At 34.3% G+C, this 25061-nt stretch overlaps 1 protein-coding gene across 10 annotated transcripts in view; it reads left to right on the forward strand.

The window, feature by feature from the left end:
• Positions 1-2258: 2258 nt before the first annotated feature.
• LOC128995356 (gamma-aminobutyric acid receptor subunit beta-like) overlaps positions 2259-25061 on the forward strand; it is an 88127-nt gene continuing 65324 nt past the window's right edge. For 9 of the 10 annotated variants that reach the window (XM_054420349.1, XM_054420346.1, XM_054420348.1 and 6 more), the window contains exon 1: positions 2259-2385. In XM_054420349.1, coding sequence (XP_054276324.1) covers positions 2300-2385 — 86 coding nt within the window. In that variant the 5' untranslated portion in view covers positions 2259-2299. The remainder of the gene's footprint in view (positions 2386-25061) is intronic. The other variant, XM_054420353.1, reaches the window with a different exon arrangement.

Raw genomic sequence — 25061 nt, forward strand, 5'->3', positions numbered from 1 at the left:
TGCTCGAGGGCAACACAGGCAGTTCCCTGGAAGTTCATGTTAGCCTTAACAGATTTAGGGTTTTACATTTATTTACCTACTAATTTCCTTTAGAAATTCATTAATATTTTAATGAAATTTTGTTTAAAATCTACAGTCAAAACATTACTATATATGTTACCTGGGTATATAGGAATGTTACCCGCCTATGCCCACCTTAAAACCCGTTCCAATGTTCCGATCATGCTGATACACGATCTCTTTCGAATAAATGTTGGTTTACACGTTTATACCAAATTTCATCAAAATTAGGCTATTTATACAAAAACTACCTGAGAATAATAGATAGCCTCTTCAGCTATGATAAGAATAATAAATCATTCTTCAATATAATAAATAAATAAAAATAAAACCTCCTAATTTAAAAGCAAAAGTAAAATTAATGGAAACTAAATCGAGCTACATCAATTTTGATTTGTTTATGAATTTACAATACCCCGCCACACCAAACCTGCAGACTAAGCAAATTTCCATTTATCTGGTTGAATTTTCACTAATATTTGCGGTAAACATTGATTTTTCCATGTTTGCCCGTAAAACATAACATTTTGCAATTTCTTCATTTTATAACTTATGAAAATGATATTTGCAAAAAACGTAAATTAAAAAAAAATCTGTTCTAACTTTTTTTGGAGAATAGATAATCTGTTATAGTGTACTTGTTTATGGGATACTTTTATAACAAACCTAGTAACATTTAAGTAAAATATACATTTCAATTCTGTAGCAGGACAGTAAGGATTCATTAACCTTAATGTCATTTAAATACAGAAAGAGACAATTTCAAGGAACTGTTTTGTGTGAAATTAGTGAAACTTCAACCAGATAAATGGAAATTTGTTTAGTCTGCAGGTTTGGTGGGGCGGGGTATTGTAAACTCATAAACAAATCCAAATTGATGTAGCTTAATTTAGTTTGAATGAATGAATGAAAATACTTATTTATTGAGGAGAACAATTAGGACATGGTCCTTTCTTACTGTTAACCTAGTTTCAGGGAATTAATTCTGCTTTTGACTTGAGTTTTCCTGAAAACCAATTTGCAATTGAGGATCAAATTAAATAAGGTCGTCAGATGAAATGAGGATGTTTTCATTTTTATTTATTTGTTCTCAGCATTAATTTGTCAGCTTCCACTTACGTAACATAATTTCCAAAAGTAATCAATTAATAATCCTAATCTTACGACTAAAATAGCTACTTTTAAAATGTACTATTAGCACTGGCAAACTGTTATATTGCTAATCCACAACAAAACTGAAATGCAAGTTTTGCTTACTAGATATGTTATTATTAGCTGAAGGAGTTTCACTGTCTGTAGAGCTCTACAAACATTCACCGTGACGTCATACGGTTCGTCCCCATTGTTTGTGAAGTGGTGTAGAATGTATACATCTAACCTGGTTATAGAAAATTGTGACTATGTTGTTTTTCTCTTTTCTGGCAAATAACAAAATCATTATACTCACTAAGCAATTTTAAAGGGCTAATCAATTTGAATATTTATTTAATTTAGATTTTATTAGCATTCTTTTTATTTTGATTGTAAAGTTGTTGTATCCTTATGACGTTACAGTTTCAAAATTCTCAAAAACTTTAGTTTATTTTTGTAATTATTAAAAATATTGAATTTTAAAACTTGAGTTGACAAAAAATTTACGAAAACGTCCAAAGCGAAATTTGTGGTTTAAACATCAACGGTTAAATAATTAAACATAAAATATCTCCGAATTGTTTTCCAAGGAAATCGACAAGTCATTAGCAACAGTTTTGCTTTTCTTTGGAGCTTTACAAACAGCCCAAGTATGACGTCAGAGATGTGGCGCGTTATGTTTAGAGCAATGGGTTACGATTTGTCCAATTAATGCTTAGTTTCTGGCTCCAGGTGGTGTTATGGGGTAGTGTTTTTGTCGTTAATTTTATGTAGAAATTTTATAGATTATATTGTTTTATAATTTTTTACAAAAAAAATTATTCAAGGTGTACATTTTGGAAAATATAAAAATTTGTTTTTGATTAAATTTTTTTTTCTAGGTTCAGTCACGACTCGACGCAACACGTGATGACCAAAAACAGGAACCAAAAGTAATAATTACACTAGATTATTAGTGTTTATGGATATTTTTGAGGGGGGTGGGTCCGGGCTGTCGATCAATAGAGCGGTAGGGCTGCGCAGTTTGCCGACAGCCGCTGCCGCCCAGTCGACTGCCGCCTCGGACCACCGTTGGATATGGAGGATCTCCCTTGTTGACGGCTTCATAATGGGCAGCGAGACATGCACCTGGGCCCTAGCCTGGCTGGCGGTCACCTCTTCGCTGCTCCACACCAACCACCACGCCAACGCCGCGTAAGTAGAACCCTGTGCGATAGTGCTACTAGGTCACCAATCCTGCTCGGCGACCCACCATCGGACGTCGGACGTGCTGCAGACGGCAATGTTCGTAGTGATAGAATACAGTGATAAATGATCTACCGAGTCTTCGTAGTTTAAAGTTTACCGTAGCTAACAACCCACCCGAAAAGTTGTCTCAGTGTATGTTATTTTCTAAGATATAGTTTTACACATACATAAACCAACGTCAAAACAACACCCTACTGATTTAAGTACACACCACAAAATAAATGCAACAACAAATCGAGGTTTGTCTGCAAAACAAATAAATAGGTCAACCCTCCGCGGGGAAGTGTCAAAGGTCAAACCGCTCCTGGTGACCTCACTCCCGGACGACCTCACCTGGGACCTCGGTTCCTCAGGTGACTCGGCCTCGGTTCGTGAGGTGTGGTGGAGTACAGGCAGAGGTGTGGTGGGTGGGCACACCCAGTACCGCAGTATCAAGCCTGACAACGCGCTCAACATTACAGATACATCGGGATGTTTTGTCTGAAATACAGGATAAATTGTGTTTTCGAATATTTTACTAGATGACCCGATCACTTAGAACAAAATACAAATCCGAGGCGCATGCGCGACCGCCCTATAACTCAATATGTGTTACGGGTTTATTGTATTTTTGGAAAGCTATATCGAAACGGGGTGGTTAATTATTTGGTGAAATTGAAAATGCTATTTTGATACTTTATCCTCGGACTGTACGGTGTTTGGGCTGCAGTTCTGTCTTGGTTCTACTGGGTTCAGCTGACGAGCCATCGCCCAGTTTGTCGATAGTATATTTCACGGTAGACCCAGAAAACGGAATACCTTGTTTTCGTCATATCGCATTACTTTTCTTTTTTTGAAAGCCGTGATATAAACGTAACGTTTTTAGGCACTTAATAAATAAACGCTGTTTTACAATATATCTTGTGCAAAATGAATTGTGCTGTTTTTGATTAAAAAATGCGCAAGTTATCGAGAGTTGTACATACTCTAATACTCTTTTTCATAGATATTTTCCAACTAAAACACTGTCATGAACAACTTATTGGTATTGACAACAATTTCCAAATAATGAATGTTTTCCAAAACACTCAAAAAGCATAGAAAAATTGTTATAAAATCTGCAAATTTGAACAAATTGAGGATTTTAAAAAGTTTATTATTTGTTGGTAAACACGTGATAAATTCCTATTTTAAATCAATTTTTTTTAGTATGACTCTCTCTTATACGTTGTTGTATTAATAGTCAAAGCTTATACGCAACATACATGACAAGATAAAATTAAATCTGATCAATGTCGATTAAATTAAACATTGAATTTTTGGGAGAAGGGTTAAAAACAACAATCTATATGTATATATATATATATATATATATATATATATATATATATATATATTTATAGGCAAGCATGTCTATTTAAAACCTTTTTTCTCGGCTCGTGTGCATCGCAGGAAAAATCTACGGATATTGAAAGATATTTCCTGTAGATGGGCAGAATCCCTTTACAAATTAAAATAGGCTCAAAAATAAGCCAAAAAATATTTAAAATAAAAAATAAATAACATGGGTCTTATGCGTTGCCATACTGGTCACGAAATAACAATAAAATATAAATAGAAAATCAAAACAAATGGAAGAAGTTACAATCACATGTTTTATTTACAGCGTGGAGTGAAAAGGGAAGCCTGTACATTAAATATTTTGGTCAAGTTCTTGACCACTAGTTGTTAATTTACAAAAACTAAACATTTTCACCAAAACTATGCAGTAAAGTACTAAACCAACTCTTTCACTGTTTCCCCTAACATAGCAGAAACATTAAATTACCAAGCAACAGACCAAAAGGCAATCCTCTCCCCCCCCCCTTTCTAAACAAATACACTTGTAATATTATTTATTTTCATACCTGATTACTTATTCTTCTAAAGTGTAACTACGTTTCAAATACGATATTTACCCTCACATAACAAATTATGTACACATATACATTGCTGTCTTTATTGGAATTTGTTTTCAGCTATTGTAACTAACATTGCAAAAACATTATTGCGTTTGGGATAAACTATCCACTAAGACATTTCCCCAACACTTTTCTTACGTTGTTAATAATACTGAATAATGAAGGGATATTTTCACAAATTTATTTTAATAGTTTTTGTAAACGTGTTATTAGATTAAATTATACTAGAGGTCGTCCGTTGTTCGAACACTCGACCAAAAATTTTGCAATGTACAGACTTCTCAATGTTCACCACCACGCTCTAAATAAAACATGTGATTGGAATTTCTTTAACTTGTTTTGATTTTCTGTTTATACTTCTTTGTTATTTCGTCACGATGGCAACCCATAAGGTCCATGTTAATTTTTTTTAATTTAAAACTATTTTTTTGTACTTTTTTGAGTTTATTTTAATTTATGAAGGGATTCTGCACATATACAGGAAAATATCTTTCCAACAGTATGCGTCGATTTTCCTGCGATGAACACGAAATGAGGAAAAAGGTTTTAAAGAAACATGCTTGCCTATTATATAGATTGGCAAATCCATGAGTATTCGAAATAACATGTTGATAAAACTGTTACTAGATTAACTCGTTCGAAGAGTTGACATCGTGTGAAGCGTTAATTATATATCTCGATGTGTTATTTCGGTACCTTCCTCCTCTAATATTGAACAAAACATCCAGCAATAGCTTCTCTAGGTTGTGTTCGAAAATAAATACTAAAATTATAGCCTTATTGCTTTAATTAATTCGACGTATTCGACTGCTTTTTGTCTTCAAGCAATATTTTGAAATAATTATAATAACTCGGGTATCTTAGTCTTATATCGCACATTCAATCTTTTAAATTATCAAACAAAATTTATTTTTTTCAATGGGTTCTTTACTCTTACCATAAAAAAAACACACACACTTACCTACCCTCCCTACACTTACAGAATTACATAGAAAACCTAATACTTCTTAAACCTAATGTTATTTAAATAGGGAATAAATATGATATGTTTAAGAAAAAATCAAAATAAAATTGAATCAGGCGAATGGAATTTCAATTAGTCTGCAGGTTTGCTGCACTATCTTTTTTTATTTTTTATTTTAGTACATAATGCTTTTGTGACTGTGTAAATCGGTCAGAAGTTTTGACAGAGGTTGTTAAAATGCGTGGAACGAACAATATTTAGTTGTGTGTGTTTGATTTGGGAGGGGGGGGGGGGGGTAGTAAGACTTCACATTTTAATTCTCTCAATAATAATGTTGTCATTCGTGGTTTTAAACATCGACAACAAAATATTAAAATCCTACATTTTGATTGAATAATATTTTACTGAAAACATAGATCCACAACTACTGTTAACACATAATACAAAACACAAAGGCTGTTAGGCGAGCTAAAACCGCTATTACGCTGCACTTGTAAGAAGACCAAGTAGTAAAAGATGGAGCAAGAAATTCCTTGAAAATAAACAGGAGATAAGAAACTTGATAAGAAGGAAGCTGAGGCGAGGGGTTGTTCAGTGACAGCTATTATCAAAGTCCTGAGAACAAAGAGACTTTGCCGTCGCGATTGTCTCAAAGCTAACCTCCTTTCCTTCATCCGGAGTGTTAAACATTCACTGTATGGGCTTCCTATTGTTGAGGTTATTTATAGATTGTATTGATTACATTGTTTTATTTGTAAATGTTTATATTAATACAAATGTATTCGTCAGTTCATTCGATTACAACGTGTAAGATATGTTTTAGTGCTGCAGGTAAAGAGTATGTTGTGAAAAGTTACTACGTATTGAATTAATTGACTATCATGCTATCACACAGAAAGAAAATCTTAAATTTTTCTGTTTTGATCCAGAACATACCTATAGTAAAATTAGTTTTGCGTTGTAAAATATTTCTAAAGTTCTGTATGCAATTCACGTTTGTAAATATTTTCAGAGGCTCGTTAAAAAGCAATGTAAATGTAAAAAACCTTGATTTACAGAAAATAGTAGGCTTATTCGAGCCTTGATTCCTACCCAGAAACCATTCTTTGTGCGATTGTTTCTATTTCATAAAAAAGTGTGCAAGGTTCAAAAATATGACCAGGACTTGAACATCATAATGTTATATATACATTCCTTATTTATCTTGCTTTCGTTTTCACGTAGTATGGGGTTTAACGCCTTGGGTAGATCAGCTGTGCTACTGGCTAAGATTAACTGTTTGCTTTTCCATTAACCCCCATGATCAAGGACAACTGGGTCCAGTTTCGATACATTAAAAATCTACCAGGATCGAACCAGAATTTGTTTAATTATCAGGGAAACATCATAACCACTATCACCCCCTAAGCTATTTAGCTATGATGACTTGGCCTTGAAGAACTACTCCCGAAGTTCATATGCAGCCCACTATCTCCTTATCATCTTTTTGTGTTCCTCTAAGTAGTTTACACTTACGAGATCAAAACCCATACACAGCGTAAAAAAACATGCGTCATTTTTTAAACGTCTGTTCCTTATGATATGCAGCCTTCCAATTCTTAATACTTATATTCTAGCTCCTGAAAAAGTTCCACAAGGTCATATTTCATCCATCATCTTTTCAAAAACACACCCTGAATCTAAAAAAAACTATAATTCAACATGATAATCAACATAACTTTGAGTTAAAGACCACCAGATCAAAACTAATCCACAAAAAAGCCACACATGCGGGAAGCCAGGTATGCGGATATTCAAGACATAACAGTTTGTCTCGGTGGATTTACTACAGGAAACGAGCGTCGTAGAGCATCCATTACATTACGTTCGCTGCGAGGTAGCGAGAACACACGAACGTGTTGGGACATAAATCTAATCGGTAGTGAGCTGAGACGGAGCAAAACCTTCCCTCCTCAACCCTTAGACAATACATTGTATCTCCCTCTGATACATGGGCAAATAGGTCAATACAGCTAGGTTATAAACATAACGAATGATACAGGCATTGTATGAAAAAACTACAGGGATTTTTTATTCCTGTAGGTTCTAGCTCCGAGTTTTTGTTCACATATTTTAGGCTCATGATAGAAGGGGTTGCTGAATTATCATTTGAATAAAATCCATTAGTGATTGGTGGGATTTGAACCTGGGACCTCAGGGACCGAAGTCCTGTACTCTACCAATAGCTCGTTCCCCGAAGTACAGAGATAATTGTCGTAGTGTATAGGCAACAATGTGTCAAATTTATAATTGTCGTGTTAGACACATTGTTATGTATTAAAAAAAAAACTCCACAACACTATAACCCACGATTACTAGAAAAATACCGGTATGGATCATAAACATAAACAAATGACGTTGTTGGCCCGAATCCTATACTAATAGCATAGATGAAGTAATATAAAGTAATATAGATGGTGTTTATTTATTCTATGCTAATAGCATTGAACATATGTTTAGCATCAGTCCCATTTAAGCAATGTTAAATAATGTTTATTTTAGGGACAAAAACGTCATTTGTTTATGTTTATGATCCATACCGGTATTTTTCTAGTAATCGTGCTATAACCCTCTTATCTCAGAACTTTTATATTTTTATCTGAATCATTTAATCTTTTCTATGTGGTAATGACGTACCTAGTGTTAGTATTGAGATTCAATGAATGTATGGTGAGTATAGAATGTAGTTAGATGACCTATGTAGTGTAGCTTAGTGTATAAGATAAGCTGTTTTAGTCATTTGTCAAAAGCTCAATGATAGAGGATGGCTAACCATCAATAGGGTGTCATTTTCAAACGCCTCAGTCTAGAACTCCATTAAATCAGCGTAGAATTTAATTAGTTGACTATTTCAACACCAAATCGCAATATTAGCACGTGATACGTTTGAAATACAACAAAGCAATATTCTAGGCGTGTTTTGTAGTTCAATGACGCTGAATTCAGTTTTAACTCGAATAGTTATTTTCCTACAGTGTTATCTGACAAAGTGGTCTTCCTTGCACTGATTATAGCACAGAAAGTTACTAATCGCTGCATCTACTTACTTTTCCCGCACACCAGTATTCCAACCAAACAACACTAAACAGGGTGCTTTTATTAGACACGAAATAGGTGTATGCTTGAAAATAAGTTGACAAGACAAAGATATTAAGACTTCGATCAGCTGGTGCAGCGTTTCCCGGGTTTCCCATTTTGTTCAATGTTTGGATTTAACCTAACCTAAAAACGTGTTGTAGAGTGTTTGAAAGACTAATTATTTATATGCTTTATAGTAACTGTAGGAAAAATATAACGTGAGTTCAAACTGTCTTTGCTGCACTCGAGAAACTTCCACACAATGCGTTAACATTTCTCTGGTGTGCGGCAAAGTGCAACTTTGCCCACTAGTTACACAAATAACTATTTCGTGGGCTTTCACTTCAAGTGGGCGAAGTGGCACTTATATATAGTGTATACAATATACATTAAGAAGTATATACTTCTTATATATAGTCATTTCAATTGTTTCAACCAATAAACTTATTAATATTTAAAAGCAAGTATATACACAACATGATTTATTTCACGAACCACTTAAAGAGAAATTGTAAAGGTGACACTCCTACTGAAATCAAATATAGGTCGGGTATATCGTCTATACTCTGGCACAGGAAATACTTCAAAGGAAATCATTTCCACTCGCGTAGGACCTTTTACTTGAAGAGAAAATGGAATTTACAGAATGAGAGGCTATTTTTGAGTTGGTTATTCTTCACACGAATGAAGATTTAGGTTATGTAAAATTGTGACACAGGCGAGTGACAGAGTACTCATCAAGTACCAAATGGTTTAGAAACAATTTTTTTGCATAGGTCAACCGAACAACGTTTATTTTAGTGTCTTTTATTACATGATTACAATATCTAGACACCTATATAAATCATATGCAAAGTTCATGGTAGTGTACTCATTCTATATCTTCTTATGTTAACCATTAAGTTTTGCGAAGTCTATTCAATTAATAGTCCGTCTGATGATTTAACATTAACACACGTAGATTAATAAAAGTATCTGAGCCTCTGGTATCAAACAACTTCTTGTTAAAAATAGAATTAAGAAAATATCAAAGACAGTGTTCGTACATTCTGCATCATGTTGTGAAATCAAACATCCGTTGCTAATTGAGCTAGATGACTTTGCCTTGCGTTAAGTTGAATAATTTACCCGTATAAGTAATGATGCTGGCCTACATACGTTTGCGTGTTGGGGATGGTCATACTACCCTTGTATGTAGAGGAAGAGCCTGACCTATTCTCATTTGTACTAGCATTCTCGGGGTGCGAGTGATTAAATCGACTTTATTAAATTGTTGTTAAAAATAAATTGACCAAGGAAACCCTGTGAAGTACCAATGTTCAAAGTTTTGCAAATACCAACATTTTTCTTAAAAAATTTACGATTAACTTATTAAATAATTCTTCTCCTTTTAAACAATGAGTAAAAATATTGATTTTTAGAATCCCTTTTTATATGGTCCACTTGTAGCCATTTTCTTTTCAAATACCTATTACTAAGTTGAGTAAAACCGTCTACATGATGTGATTCTGGCAAAATATATTTTCTCCATTGATTTTCAAAACTTTATAACTGATGTGATTGAAAAGATTCCACGGTTACAGGACTCCTTTTATTTAGGCTTGGCTGAAAAGTTGGTGACTAAAACAGAAATCAGTAGTGGATAGAAGCACACTAATCGGGACTCAATTCACGTTGCATTTCAGTAACTAAAAATTTAACATGAGAGTGGAGTGTAAAATATTCACAGGTAAAAAATACAAATCGTAAAAATCCTCCTTGAACAACATAATAACAAAATTTAATTGACAGCGCTCTCAATACGACCAACTCGAAACACACATTAAGCACAAGTCACTTATTTTACAGAATAAGAACTTATTGGGAATCAAAAGTTACATATTGACGAAAATGTAAACACAAAGCATAACATTATTAAAGTTGATTCTTGTGCGAAGTCAATAAAGAGAGTTGACAGATCGTGTCCGAATCGAGCTAAAATGAAGCTTCTTCGCAGTTCGTACGGTTATTGGTCATCAGCTGGGATTGGCAAGTGGCGCAGTGCTGTGACGGATGACGTATTGGGCGCATATTGGTGCAATACGTTGATGCAATGGCCATCCCTGCTCTGATACGAGAGCTTCGGACAATACCGCGCAAGATGAATATACAGTATGTTTTCAAACTACAATCGTGATGTAAGTTTAGCCTGTTTAAGTACTTGTGCAAAGTCGTTTGGTCGTTTTCATGGTAGAATAATTTAAGTGAATGATTAAATATACTCTCTTATATATGTATGCAGTAACAAACTAATATCCCTTATCATGGTCTTCCACCGTGATCCCTTATAGTATACTTATTAAAATAGCCCTTTGGATCAGCTGACAAACTGCCCGGTTTGTGCACAAATATTATAACAGAAACCTTAGCCAAAACATATAATAACGTCACTCTCCTGAAGGACTATACTAATTGCCGGAACAACTGATTTGTACGGTTTTTGACAGTTACATTTAAATGTTAATAAAACTTGTTTACTAATGGCAAAAACGTAATTTATTTTGTTTATGTTTATGATTGATACAGTTTCTGTTCTAATATTCGTGGATTTGTATAGACCGTGTTGTTTACTATTGGTTTCGTACATTTAAAAAAATCCAAATATGCTTTAGCCACAAGTTCTATCTATATGTCAAATTAAATTAAAAGAAAGTATAAACAAAAGAACAATGACAGATGATTTTACACATTTGCTAAAATTTTAACAAAACCACTTCGGTACCGTACTACTTATAACAGAAAAATCATTAAAGAATACTGAAGAACCAAATATATTATGGTTGGGCTGCTAGTAATGCCTTTTGAAATATTTTTGATGTCGTTTTTATATCAAAAGAAGATCATCGATGCGTCAAAATTTAATTGGGTTGGCAAAACAGGAATAAATCAAGTTGAAAGTGAGGAGAAGAGATTGAGCAACAGAGTAAAAGAGCCTCTCTATAGGAGGGCCAGCAACAGCTGATCTGAACAGCTGATTTATCTCTTCTAAACAAGCCAAGCAGTTTTACAGTCTTCTTTGGATTATTACAAAGCGATATTTTCAATAAGTTTTGAGTATTGAAATCATCACTTTAAACGCACATTTTATATTTTATTCTGTAAAAATACTTGCTAATTATTTTTGCTAAATATAAAGGGTTGAGTTAAAATAGGTAGGTTGAGTCTAAAATTAAAAATTAAAAAATGTTGTAAAATGTTTTTTTTAGAAATCATAAAAAGCGTTAACACTATCAGTGCTTAAAAATACTGCACAATTTAGTCAGAACTACTAACCTCAACTATTCTTTAGCTGGTCCATAAGAACAAATACATAATACTAGAAAAGTAAAATAAATAAATACATCTAAGTAGAAACTCCTACTGCCTCAAAAGAAAGATCATGTAACATTGTTTTTCATGAACAGTTTTTCACTGTTTTTCATGTTAAATGTTTTCTGCGTATAGTTTACCGTATGTGATATCTGTTCACATTAGATAAAATCCTAGGTACTATACAAAAATCGAATCCCATCCTAATGATCCTCCCCGTTATGAAATAATGGTGCTGTCCATACGGTTATTTTTTGATTGTTTTATTCAGTTTTGCCACTTGTTTGATCATTTAATGACTGGAAATAAATAATAAAAAAACAATTCAACCTCTAAATAAGTCAGGTGGAAATAACGTCAAATCAGAAATGATCTAAAATGGTGTTGCTTTGTACATGGGAGTTTGTTAAATACTCCCTGCTTACCACGGTATTATCTTTTACTATCTCAACTTTTCGATTTTTGTGGGCAAAATAGGGCAAATCGCTCATATGTGTGTGTGCGAAAGAGGTCAGATAAGAGGGGTGGGGTGGCATTTTCCTGTGGCGGGTTTGTTATAAAATGTCAGTCATACTTGTGGTAGCCCACTTCAATATCAGCTGATATAAATGTCACCAGCACTTATTGCTTCGCACCAGTTCCTTCAGAAATATTGTATTGTTAAGATCTGATAATCGGACAAAGAACGTTCAATCTTCTCTCGAGAGAACTTCTCTGGTGTTGGTATACATGGGAAATGTATTTCAATACCGTGGGCTGGTGTTGGTATACATGGGAAATGTATTTCAATACCGTGGGCTGGTGTTGGTATACATGGGAAATGTATTTCAATACCGTGGGCTGGTGATGGTATACATGGGAAATGTATTTCAATACCGTGGGCTGGTGTTGGTATACATGGGAAATGTATTTCAATACCGTGGGCTGGTGTTGGTATAAATGGGAAATATATTTCAATACCGTGGGCTGGTGTTGGTATACATGGGAAATATATTTCAATACCGTGGGCTGGTGTTGGTATACATGGGAAATGTATTTCAATACCGTGGGCTGGTGTTGGTATACATGAGAAATATATTTCAATACCGTGGGCTAGTGTTGGTATACATGGGAAATGTATTTCAATACCGTGGGCTGGTGTTGGTATACATGGGAAATGTATTTCAATACCGTAATATAGCGGAACTAATGTAACTGTCATAAATACCCCTGCTGCAGCAAACCTGCAGACTAAGCGAATTTCCATTTACATTGTTGGATTTCTACTTTAGTATTCCCTTAAAACTGTCAGATTTATTACCCATTTAAATAACATTAATTTTTATGAGTACTTAGGTTTGCTGCAATAGAAAAGGTATTGAGGGGTTTTTATTATTGAAATGTTGGTAGATTAGAATGAAACAAACAAAATTGCCAAATTTGATTGAAATATATCCATAAACAAGCAAACTACGACAGTTTTTTTATTCTCCTTAAGAATAACATTGGAATTTTTAATTTACAAAGATTTGTAATTTTTTTGTCAAAAGTTTCAATTTTCAACAGCAAAACTGTCCAATTAACTTTGAGACATAACCTAAAACAGTCTATGAGTTTTGTACTGTTCCTATCCATAGTAAAAAAATATTGATTGTCTGTTTTAATTGAGAAAACATTATCTTTGTGGTGTAGCGAAAAAAAAACCACGAATGAAAGTGGGTCTATACCTATTTTAGACCATTTAAAGTGCTCGATAAATCTCGCACTTCAAACATGGTCTGAAATATGTAATGACTCACTTTCTACTCTTGTTATGTGGTATACTATTATGCACACCTATACAATAGACAAAACAACACAAGAAGACCTCTAATTCCATTGTACATTTTTGAGCTTTTTTCGTGTTTAGTTCATGTTGGTGACACTGATCACTAGAGTCAACGAAATTTTGTTTCCATTATTTTACGGTTAACTTCATGATATTTGCTTTACTATTTGGCTATATAACTATGGGATGAGTTATTGTTTATTAAATCGTTTTAATTAGTTAAACGAGGTTTAAATGACTGCAATAACAAGAAACTAATATTGTAAACAAAACAATACCTTTAGAGTGTACCGGACAAATAAAAATACAATTGTCTTCAGCTGATCCATGGATGATAAATCTAATAGTGTGTTTTATCGATGCATATACTTTTTTTTACTCACACCATTATTTTACCTACTCCAAAATTGTTTTTCGTCAAAGTTTCTCAGTTCACTTAGTCGTTTAGAAGTGATCGATATTACATGATCTTCGCTCGTTTCTCGCTCTTATAATCACAACCCAACAACCTCTGATTGGCCTTCAACCCCTCCAACCTTCTCATGTGCTCTCGGTAATCACTTAATTTCAAGGTACCAGATCTTGTCTGCACTTACAATTACAACCTTACATCTAGTTTACATGAACGTTTTGCCCCAGCTGAAGCTTATCTCAATGAGTAATTTCATTTTGACATTCATGTTACGAGGACATTACATTAAAATCAATATCAAAATTGTTAAAGTGACCCTTGGTCATGAACGTTGCTTTGGATTTTAGATTTGTTGATTGTACTCATCATTTTTTACTTGAGTTCGGCAATTTGGGGTTTCTAGCTTTAATGTGAAAATGGTCAAGCCTTTTAATAACGTTCTTGGCAAAAGAAAGACAAAATTTTCCTAAGCTTACTGTTTTAAAACCACTTTAACAATATTTATAAAAGTAATACATACTATACAGGGTGTTCGAAAAAGTTGGGGATATAATCTACCTTGGGTCAGAATAAAGAGAATTTCAAGAGTAATTTTTTTCCATAATCGCTTCGTTAACCGGAGAGATCCGCCATTTTGTATTTTTTACATAAACATTTTTATCTTTAAAAATAATCAACCGATCTTTATGACACTTAGTATGTATGTTTAAGTATAAGAGTCCCATGTTAGAAAAAAATCATCTGATTCATCAGTTTCAACCTTAATTTAAAAAAATGGCTGATTAAGAACACTTTTAACCATTTTACTTATCAAGCATTCTGTTAGTGATTTCTGAAAGGTTTGGGTGGCTCTTAGATGGTTCAATAATTGTAAAAATAAATAATTGAGAAGTCCAAAATAGAAGTTTTAAAATATTCAAGTTTTATTATAAAAGGATGTTGGGTAATTTTATAATGACGAAAACCGTCATTGTTAAAAAATATGTTCATCATTATACATACATATCTAGAGATATTCAGTAAAATTGAAATATACTTCTTCAGCAGGGTAATCATACAATACATGTATCTTGTCACAATCACTTGAAATATAAGAATAAAAGGAGGTTTTATCTGCAGCAGCTGGCTTTTAACACCAACTGCAGTAGTTAATCTTACCACTTTACAGGATACAACAATTACACTACTCATGAATAAATTGTTAGATTGAAGAGGAAGTGGGACTTAATATTAAATGTTTTATAATGAATATTTGAGGAAAATGTTGTAAGCCTACCTATATTGTGTTGGTAAAAACGTTTCAGGGACAAATAGTTTTCTTACCGACTTTAAGTACAATAACAGCTTTAAGAACGAAAATATGTCCATCAATGCTGTAAAGTGTAAATAAATATTTAAAATCCATCTAGTAAGGGGAGATTCGCCTAAAATGAATGTTTCTGAAGCATACTAAAAATGTGTTTGTTTACTTATTTTATTACACGTTATAATGTTGCAAAACTGCATTATGCACAATGCTGTTCGCAAGTATAAATCGATGCCAAATAAATAAATTACATTAGGGGAAAATGTTTATCATCAATGGTGGTAGTCTTGCAATAACATCATCACGGAATAGAAAAAGAATTGAATATAAGCATGATTCCATGGATCCAATGATGAGCAAGAAATTTTTATTGGCTTTAATAATACTGATGGCTATGAACATAGATAAAACCAAAACATACTCCCTTTTAGTAGATTTCCCATCCTTATGGAACAGCTGAATCCAATTTGACTTTTAGTTCTGTCCGGTGTACTGTAGAGTCCTGTTTTGTTTACAGTTCGTTTCTTGCTATTTCAGTAATTTAAAACCTCGTTTAACCAAATAAAACAATCTAATCATAAACAATAACTTGTCCACTAGGCATATAACCAAACAGTGAGGCACAAATCATGACAAACTAACCCTATAATAATTTAACAAATTGTAAACAAAACACGACATCTACATTATACCGGACAGAACTAACAATAAAATTGGCATCAGCTTTTCCATAAGGATGGGAAATCTACTAAGGAGTATGTTTAATGGTTTTATCTATGCTATGACTCAAGAAATTACAGAAGTAAAAAATATAATATAATATTCTATATGTATACTGATGATATATAAAATAGGAGGTTTTAAATACTGAGAATATCACATGTTAACTGTGCAGATAAAAAGGATGTAAAAAACTATCAAAATGAATAAACAAATTGAAAACGTCATTATTACCAAAATATTATAACAGTGAAAATATTGTCGACGTTCAACTAACAAAGTGCATGACTCACTTGTGATTTACTGGCTACAGTAAGCACATTGCGGATTAACGGGATTAATGGAGTGATATATATTTTCCAAACCATTTAAGACGCATTCAAATCTCACCAGTGGCCAACCTGTTTGATGATTTACGTCGCGTTTAAAATTCTATATTTTTATGTTTTGAAACAATTATGTGTTTTCGACTTCAACAAGTTGTTACACAATTATTAACTATACTCCGTTTACAACTTTTAGGGGGTTTTAGGAGAATTAAATCCATCCCCTCCCGCCTTTGACCCATATATTTAAGTGTCTCCGAGGAGAACCTTCTCCATGTAGAAGAATTTTCTACACTAAAATCCATTAGACTTTTATTATTAGGTTAAGAATTAATACTTTAATGCTTTATTATGAAATGGCAACCATACGAAAGTAGTATCAACTACCAGGCACAAGCAATGCAGTATACAGACCAAGGGGAGCGAGCTGGTCTAGTGGCTGGTTCCAGAGGCCCCGGGTTCAAATCCCGCCAAATACCTAATGGATTTTATCCATGTGATAATGCTGCAACCCCTGTATGAAAGCAATTCCGGGCTCGTGCTAAAAAAACTATACAGACCAAATTGTGGCACTTTAAAAACATAAACAAGCTTCTCCAGCGTGAATGACACAAATAACCACAGTCTTAATATTGTGAATGAAAAATTGGATAGGTCAATAGCGGAGTGGCGGTCTGTTTTGACAGTAACTTGGTCAATATTGATCATTATCTCGGACCTGTAGGCCGTTTGAAGGACACCGATTGTTATCTTGTCAATCTTTTCGCGGCCAAGGCTCTGCCATTTCTTATAGAAATTGACTCTAAATTTTATATTCCCCATTACTTTGGGACATTTATTTTATTTATTTTATTTTATTTATTTATTTTGGGAAATTACGCTCCAAAACGTTTTATTTGGAATATAGGGATTTGCTATTTATATTTCAAGTAAACCTCGAGTTTATTCAAGCCTATCTATATACTATTTTGCATTGTTGTTATGGTCATGACGATACTAATGAAGTCGGGTTCGCTTAGGGGTTTAGTACAGAAAGGATTCTTGTCCTTTTTAGTAAAATGGAGAAACATTTTGTTTTCCTTCCTGTATATTTTCATGCTCTAATGCTATACAGGTTGTCCTATTTACTGGGGATTAGTTCGTGAAGGTAGATTGAAAAAGTTTCATTGTAGATATGTTCAAATCTAAAATAGTTTTCTTTCAAAATATTAAAAGTAATTCCATAGCATTCATAGGCACTAGTTTTTATAAAGCAAATAAAACTAGAAAATCTTTTATCTATTATCTATTATAATATATTAGTTAACAAAATTAAACATTGGTTTGGGAGGAAATACAGCGATTTTTTACAGATACATTTAACTTACTTGTCACAATATTTTGTCAATTTAATCTTCAATAAGTTATCTAATTCATAGGGAGTTTGGACAACGGACCAAAACCAGTAGCATATTTGAGGTATTTTCACGGGCAGTTTCATGTTTTCAGTAAAAAATGTACTTTACAGTACAGTTGATCGATTCTTGGATGTTTACTTTACTAAGTTGATGTAATAGTTCCAACACTTAAAACTCATATCAAGTAGTTATTTAGCATATTCGACCCCGTGTGGTTTACAAATAAAAACACCTTAATTTAGAATGTTTCACTTTATAACGGCGTCGTTACAGAAAAAGTTTCCAAGGATTCAAATAAACCACTTGGTCTCCGATAGGGCATCGATAACCGTTTTGTAAGACGCAGGACTATTAGGCCTTTCTCACGCGAGGGGTTGGTAGCGTGCAACCCCCTACTAGGCATTACTCTGTGCCTTGTGTCTGGCCCAGATTTGATACTCTGTGGAAATATCTCAACACATGCATTGTTATCCCCACCTAGACTTTTCCACAGACATGGGGAACGTGTATACATTCCATGTCGTTTTCAAACTAATACATTTGTCGTGAGAGGGAAATTTTTAATAGTTGAAAATAAATACTATATTTGGCTAAGATTACTCTGTGGAATTATCCCAATGATACGTACAATGATATCGTAGAAATTTCACTATACACGTAGTGCACAGCCTAAAATACGATTTAATCTTACTGTTTTTATGCTATGTTTGCCATTTAATCACTTTACAGAGACAACGACGTTAAAGGAACATATGTGTAGCTAAATATTATGAATGTAAAGTAAGTAAAGAATAGAGTAGACCATGGTGGAAGGAAAAACATAGGTGTGCTATTCCTGCCATATGATGACGTCACCCAGATTGCAAACACCATTTAGAAAAAAATATAAAAACAATAACAATCAAATCAAAACAAAGATATACTTATATGGCAATACAATCAGGTAATTCTTTCTTTGTAATCTGGGTGACGTCAGCATATGACGGGAATAACACGCCTATATATTTTCCTTCCACTATGAGAGTGGACTATCTTTGTAGGTAGCTTTGTTATTGGCTAGATCAGCTGTTTCTGTAGCCATTACAATTGTGTGCTAAAATATCAGACTTTTTCCCAAGGTAAGCTTTTCTTGCTTGAGATAAGAACTGACTGGGTATTTGGGTGGTTATAGTGCTCGACCAACAACCAAAGGTTACTGGATCGATCCTGAGAAAAGTTAATAGCTTTTTGATGGTTCAAAACTAGACCATGTCCCTGATCATTGGGCTTTTAAAAAACAAATGATCCTAGCTAATAAACGGCTGATGAGTCAAAGCTACACTGATAATCTCACTTCATTCTACACTTATTATTTACTCAAGTTGGGTTAAAATACGTACATAGGTGGATAAAAAATAGTAAAATAAACTAGTCTGATTCTAGGACACCACTTGTTTTAGACTAAAAGTTTTGATACATTTTCTATTAAATATCATTTATATCTTAGTATCTAAAAAAAATTTCTTTTATCATAAAGGTATTCAAACTACAAACAAAATACAAATTCAGGAGGTCTATAAATATGTACATCCAAAAGTGTTAATGCGAGTATGTAGAGGTTCATAGCCAAGGCTGGGGTAAATTTACTATTGCAAATAATTTCCCCCCAATGTTTATGTAATTCATTTTACAAGGAAGCCAACTTTGTCGGGTGACTGTAGGAAAAATAAATTTTAAAATCAGAAAATAACATTGCAAATACTTCTTTTGGACAATTCAGTAACTCCCAATAAATGTGTGTTGTTTAAAATACAATTTTAAATTAACAGCTGTTTCATTAAAAAGTATTATCCATATGGACAAAATGTAAACAAATCTGTGGAGGGATCTTTAAGGGCTTCTGGGGCAGAGCCCTAACGGGATTCACTTAGTTTTTCTTTTGGTAACTCATCTAGGGACCAACACCTTTCTTTGGACACCTCTACCAAGTTTCTACGCCCAGTCGTTCTCTCAAATTAATGGAGACAAAGTTTCAAATTAAATATTTAGATTCTCCCATGTTAATCTTATGGGAGAAAATCCAACTTTGGTGAAAGATCCTGCCCAAACTAATTAAGATTTCAAAAAACGAAAAAGACTTTGCAAAACTACAGATCAGGGCCATTCATTTGACACTTTAATCATCAAAATCGGTCCAAAAATGAGGGAGGAGTTCTGTTTACAAAAATCGGCTTAGCGTATTATATATATAGATAGATTGGATAAACAATAAGTCAACATCAAGTATTGATATTCATTTCCCAACATCGATGGTTGGTTGAGCTAAAATTTTATGGTAGCATGAATTCAATCTTAAGTGTATTATTCAAATTTGTTTTTGTACACCGTCCTTGAAAATCGCAGTCCGTATGAGGAAAACACGCCAATTCCCCCGAACAAAGACGTTGTTCGTGTTATCCCCGTCTCTGGCTCGTCGCCACTGATTTGTTGATCTAATCATGGCCATCCCGAGCTGAGAGCACCGCTGGGAAGCTTGAAACTGAGACTGAATCAAAATCTCTCTGGGAGAATCGCCCAGTAATTGGCAAAGTTCGCAGTGGCAGGGAGCGGTCGATAGTATACGATCCCCACCACACTACCGTTACCAGCACTACTACTAACACTAATCCTATTGCATTACCACTAGTCTACTACCACCATTACCACTACTACTGCAATTACCACTACTAACAGACTACCAGCACTGACACTACTACCACAACTATTGCTACACCACTACCACTACCACTACCAATAACACCACTGTTACCACCATTACCACTACTACCGCCATTACCACTACATACTAGCAGACTACCAGCACTGACACTACTACCACAACTATTGCTACACCACTACCACTACCACTACCAATAACACCACTGTTAACACCATTACCACTACTACCGCCATTACCACTACATACTAGCAGACTACCAGCACTGCTACTACCACCACAATTACCAGGGCCGGGGAGAGTACTATTAGCTACTCTTCCCGGTCCTGACCATTACCAGCACTGCCACTACTACAACTACTACCATACCACCACCACAACTACCCATACCACTATTTGTGCCAACACTATCATCAACACCACACCACATTCACCAATACTATTATAATGACCACCACTCCTCTACTTTTTAGTTTAGTTTAACTACCACAATTAATTACCAAAGCCAAATCAAAAATCAACAATACTACCACTTTTACCACCACTACAATTACCAAAACCACAAACAAAGTCACTTTTAAAGATTAAACTGTAAACGTGAGGCCATAAGCTCACTTCGGAAAAGAAAGCCTTATCTGCAATTTCACTACTTCAGCCTCCAATACTATCTCTACAACCTTTTACTGCGACACTACCATCACTCAGTCATTCTCACACTAACTGCTTGGTTGTTGGTTAGTGTTGTGCCATCACTGAAATTATCAAGTTGGAATTAATGGCTTCACTTTTCATCCCGCCAACTTGTGGAACTGCCATGCAAAATGTATTGAGTTCTCCTTTGAGGAGCTTACCGTGAGGCAATCATTAAATTGATTGCTTGTCAATTTACGAATACCTTTGAATTAGTCAATAGTGAAGTAACTTTATATTTCAGGTGGATTGTTTCAAAAATTAATTTGTAAGATACGAAAGTACTTAATAGTGAACTAGGACATACTTCGTCGATTCTTTCACCATTGCAATACATTTTTTGTATTACAAGTTAAAAGAACACCTTTTGCCAAAGTATGACCGGATTTGCATGTATGGCATGAGACTGGTATAGTTTTAAGAGCGCTGACCTTCTCTTATGTATTCTTGGGTTCAATCCCCATCGATAACTGCATTTAGCCATTCCATAATTATAGTGTTTCAATGGATATAAGCTGTACATAAGCTTTAACAATAAACAAAGTGGTAATAGTTCTTACCTTAATTTCTGAAGGCCACTGCTTCGATTCTAAGCTAGATCGATTTTTGGGAGATTCCGTTAATTGTCATGATGCTATTTAACAAAAGATCAACGTTCGGTATTAACAAGACCAGGGTTTGGACTGTTCCCTTATACTAATTGAAAAAAACCAAAGGCGTAGATGTATGCATATTACACAAAAATACACTTAAATTAGATTCCCCTCAGTTGAAGAGAGCTATTAAAACTTATAAACTTCCAACGAAAAGCTATACTAATTTAATAATTAAAATAGTAATTTTTGTCTATATAATTTCAGTTTCGTTGATGTGCTATGAATATCCAGTTACTTTTGCCAAACGACTGTTTGGTTATGTATCTAAATTAAGTCATATGTTTAAATTGTTTTTGTTGATAAAGAAATTTGGAATGTTGTTAATTTTTTAGAAGGCAGAGGATACGCGTCCGGTAACCGGACGTGGATTAGACGTCCGGCAATTACTGTCATAACCTAACCTAACCAACCAAACTTGCTGATAGTGAAAAAATCGAATTAAGGTGAAATTCTTTCTCTATAAAAAAAATTATAAATGCCAAAAATTCTAATAAAAGATGTACAGTTAAGAATAAATGGTATTCAATGCAAACTCTTCGACAAAAAGTTAAAGTCATCAATGGGATTCGAACCCTGGACCTCTTGCATATCAGCCGAGCACCTTATCCACTACACCACGAACACCGATGGCTGGTCATTGTATTGTTGTGGTAAAGGCGTTCCAGGCTCCCGCAACCCCATGACGTCATTGCCGTACGCCTTATCCACGTCCGGTTACCGGACGCGTATCCTCTATGTTTTTAGAAACGAATTGTATTCCATTGGCAATTTGTATAATGTGTGTGCTGTATGATATTTATTTATTGTATTTATTGTAAACCTACACCCTGAAACCACAGCCGTGCCGAGATCATTATTTTTGATATATACAGAATTTCTTTGTAAACCTGTTTGTTCGTGTTTTGTGCGTGTGTTTTGAAGATTTTTTGACGACCTCCTAAAAGCGACAATGCGTTTGCCAATGACTCCTAAAGTGTCGATACCGGTAGCCATTCAGACTACGAAGGATTACGTTGGAAACCAGGTATTTAACCTCTAGAATAGTGATTGTTAAGTCATCTGGAAGGCAACACCTCAAAAATTGTATAGCTTGATAATACTATATTATAATTAAATACATTGATTTTCATGTACCTCATTATTGACAAAATACTTGTAACAGACACTAAGTTATTAGATAACTCGACAGCTTTTTACAGTTTTAAACACGAAACATAATTAATCATTCGACAAACGGTGAAACAAAGAAAATCCCTTTCTTTCCAGACGTTTCTTTTGTGCAATAATACGTTAACAGGGGGAAAACGTAGACGAAAGACTGGGTTGCCTCAAGGGCCATTTTGCCATTTGAGTCAAATTGCACGCGAACCACAATCTTTCCGCGCGTTATAGCAATGATAACAGAGCTGCACTGGAAAAACTGTTCCACGGATTGTGCTGCTACTTTTATTGGATTACTGTTATTTTTTACATCCAGTTTGGATTCAAGAATTAACGATTATTTTGTTCAAAAGTATATCAAACTTAAATACCACTACTTCACAGTAGGCTAATATTTTTTTCCCACTAGTCAGTAGGTTATTTCCAACTAGTCACGAGGTTGGCGGTTCGATCTTGAGACAAGTCAGTAGCTTTTTTGTATTTTTATTTCTACGCCAATGGTATTTTTAAATATTAAAAGACAACGATCCAATCCCTATTACTACTTGGATCGTTTGTTGATAGCATCATTAATTAATATCCTAACAGTGCGGCGTCTGGGTCCAGAAACGATCTCACATGGAATCGAAAAAGAGATCTTTGATGGTTGTAAAATTTATCCAGCTCTCCTCGACATTGGTATTTTTATAAATGGTTTTGGATTAAGTAGAAGCTGACTTAATTAAGTGTCTAAGATATCTAATCTATAAGTCATATTCACCTTTAGAAAACGTATCCGTAAAATATATCCGTAAAATCTAAAATAGGTAATCTACTCTTATGCCGCATTTTCATGTATTTGGCGAATTTCCCTATAGGGAAGAAGCTGATAAGTCCCCTTGCACTATTCCAAGGCTATCAGAACCTTATGAATGAAATATTTGCTAACTTTTCTTACAAATTGTATGCCATCACGACAAACTCTTTCACGAAACCTAACCTGACCTAACCTAACCTAACCTAACCTAACCTGTAATGTTAAAACAATTCCAAACATTGAGAACTTGTTGAAATGGAGGATGAATGTAATTTTTGCAACGACATGGAGTGCGCACATAGGAAAGTTTGAATTATCAAATGATCGAACGATTCCCGAAGGACTGCTCATTAGGAGAATCAGAATCAGTTCGCAGCGTCAGCACGAGTGATCGGCTCAGCACAATAGTTCGTTATGGCTGCATCCATTAATGATGTGGCTCTTCCTGTGCCTCTACCACAACTCAACATCCCAGAATACTAATCAAATTATTGAGCTGCTTTATGAAAAAATCCCCTTCAAAGATATTGTTTGGAAAACAATTCAGCCGTTTCGTTAGCGTTTAAGAGGGTGACATACCTTGGAGTTAATGCATTGTTGTTATTATATTGCAATAATAATTAATTGGCATAATTAATTGAAAGCCGAATGACAAGATATACCTGAGCTCCGAAACAACATTACTTGAAATCGATCCGGCAACCTTCACATTTGCACAATCCGTTAAAAAATAAATATTCTCACTTTAGAGTTTTGATTCAATCAGTAAAACACGATGTCATAATAGACTAAATATATACCCTTAAAAGTTTTATTTTCTACAGCACTCTTAAAAATCCTTCATACACGAAACACATGATCAATCATATAATGCCACTAATGGGATTGTGTTATGCATCAACAGTCTACTATTACAACATTAATTTGTGCCATAAAAATAAATTATGATGAATAAGGAGTCATTAAATCTAGCGTGAGCCACGACGCGCCTCAGTTGAGCGTTTTAGCGTAATGTTGTACTACAAAACGCCACAAACGCTAACAATACTCTTTCTGGTCACCATGTGGATTTATGTAAGTAAATGTAAAAAACGATTTAATTGGTAGTTATAAAAAGCTATTGACAAGCCATTTAATATCCATGATTTCCTTAATAACAATCTATATATTAACAGGCAAGCATGTTTCTTTAAAACCTTTTTTCTCAGCTCGTGTGCATCGTAGGGAAAATTTATGCATAGTGTTAGAAAGATATTTTCCTGTAGGTGTGCAGAATCCCTTTAAAAA

The sequence above is a fragment of the Macrosteles quadrilineatus genome, unplaced genomic scaffold (assembly GCF_028750875.1).
Source record: "Macrosteles quadrilineatus isolate MER2022 unplaced genomic scaffold, UCM_ALF_1.0 Scaffold_5__1_contigs__length_97177068, whole genome shotgun sequence".
Classification (NCBI taxonomy): domain Eukaryota; kingdom Metazoa; phylum Arthropoda; class Insecta; order Hemiptera; family Cicadellidae; genus Macrosteles; species Macrosteles quadrilineatus.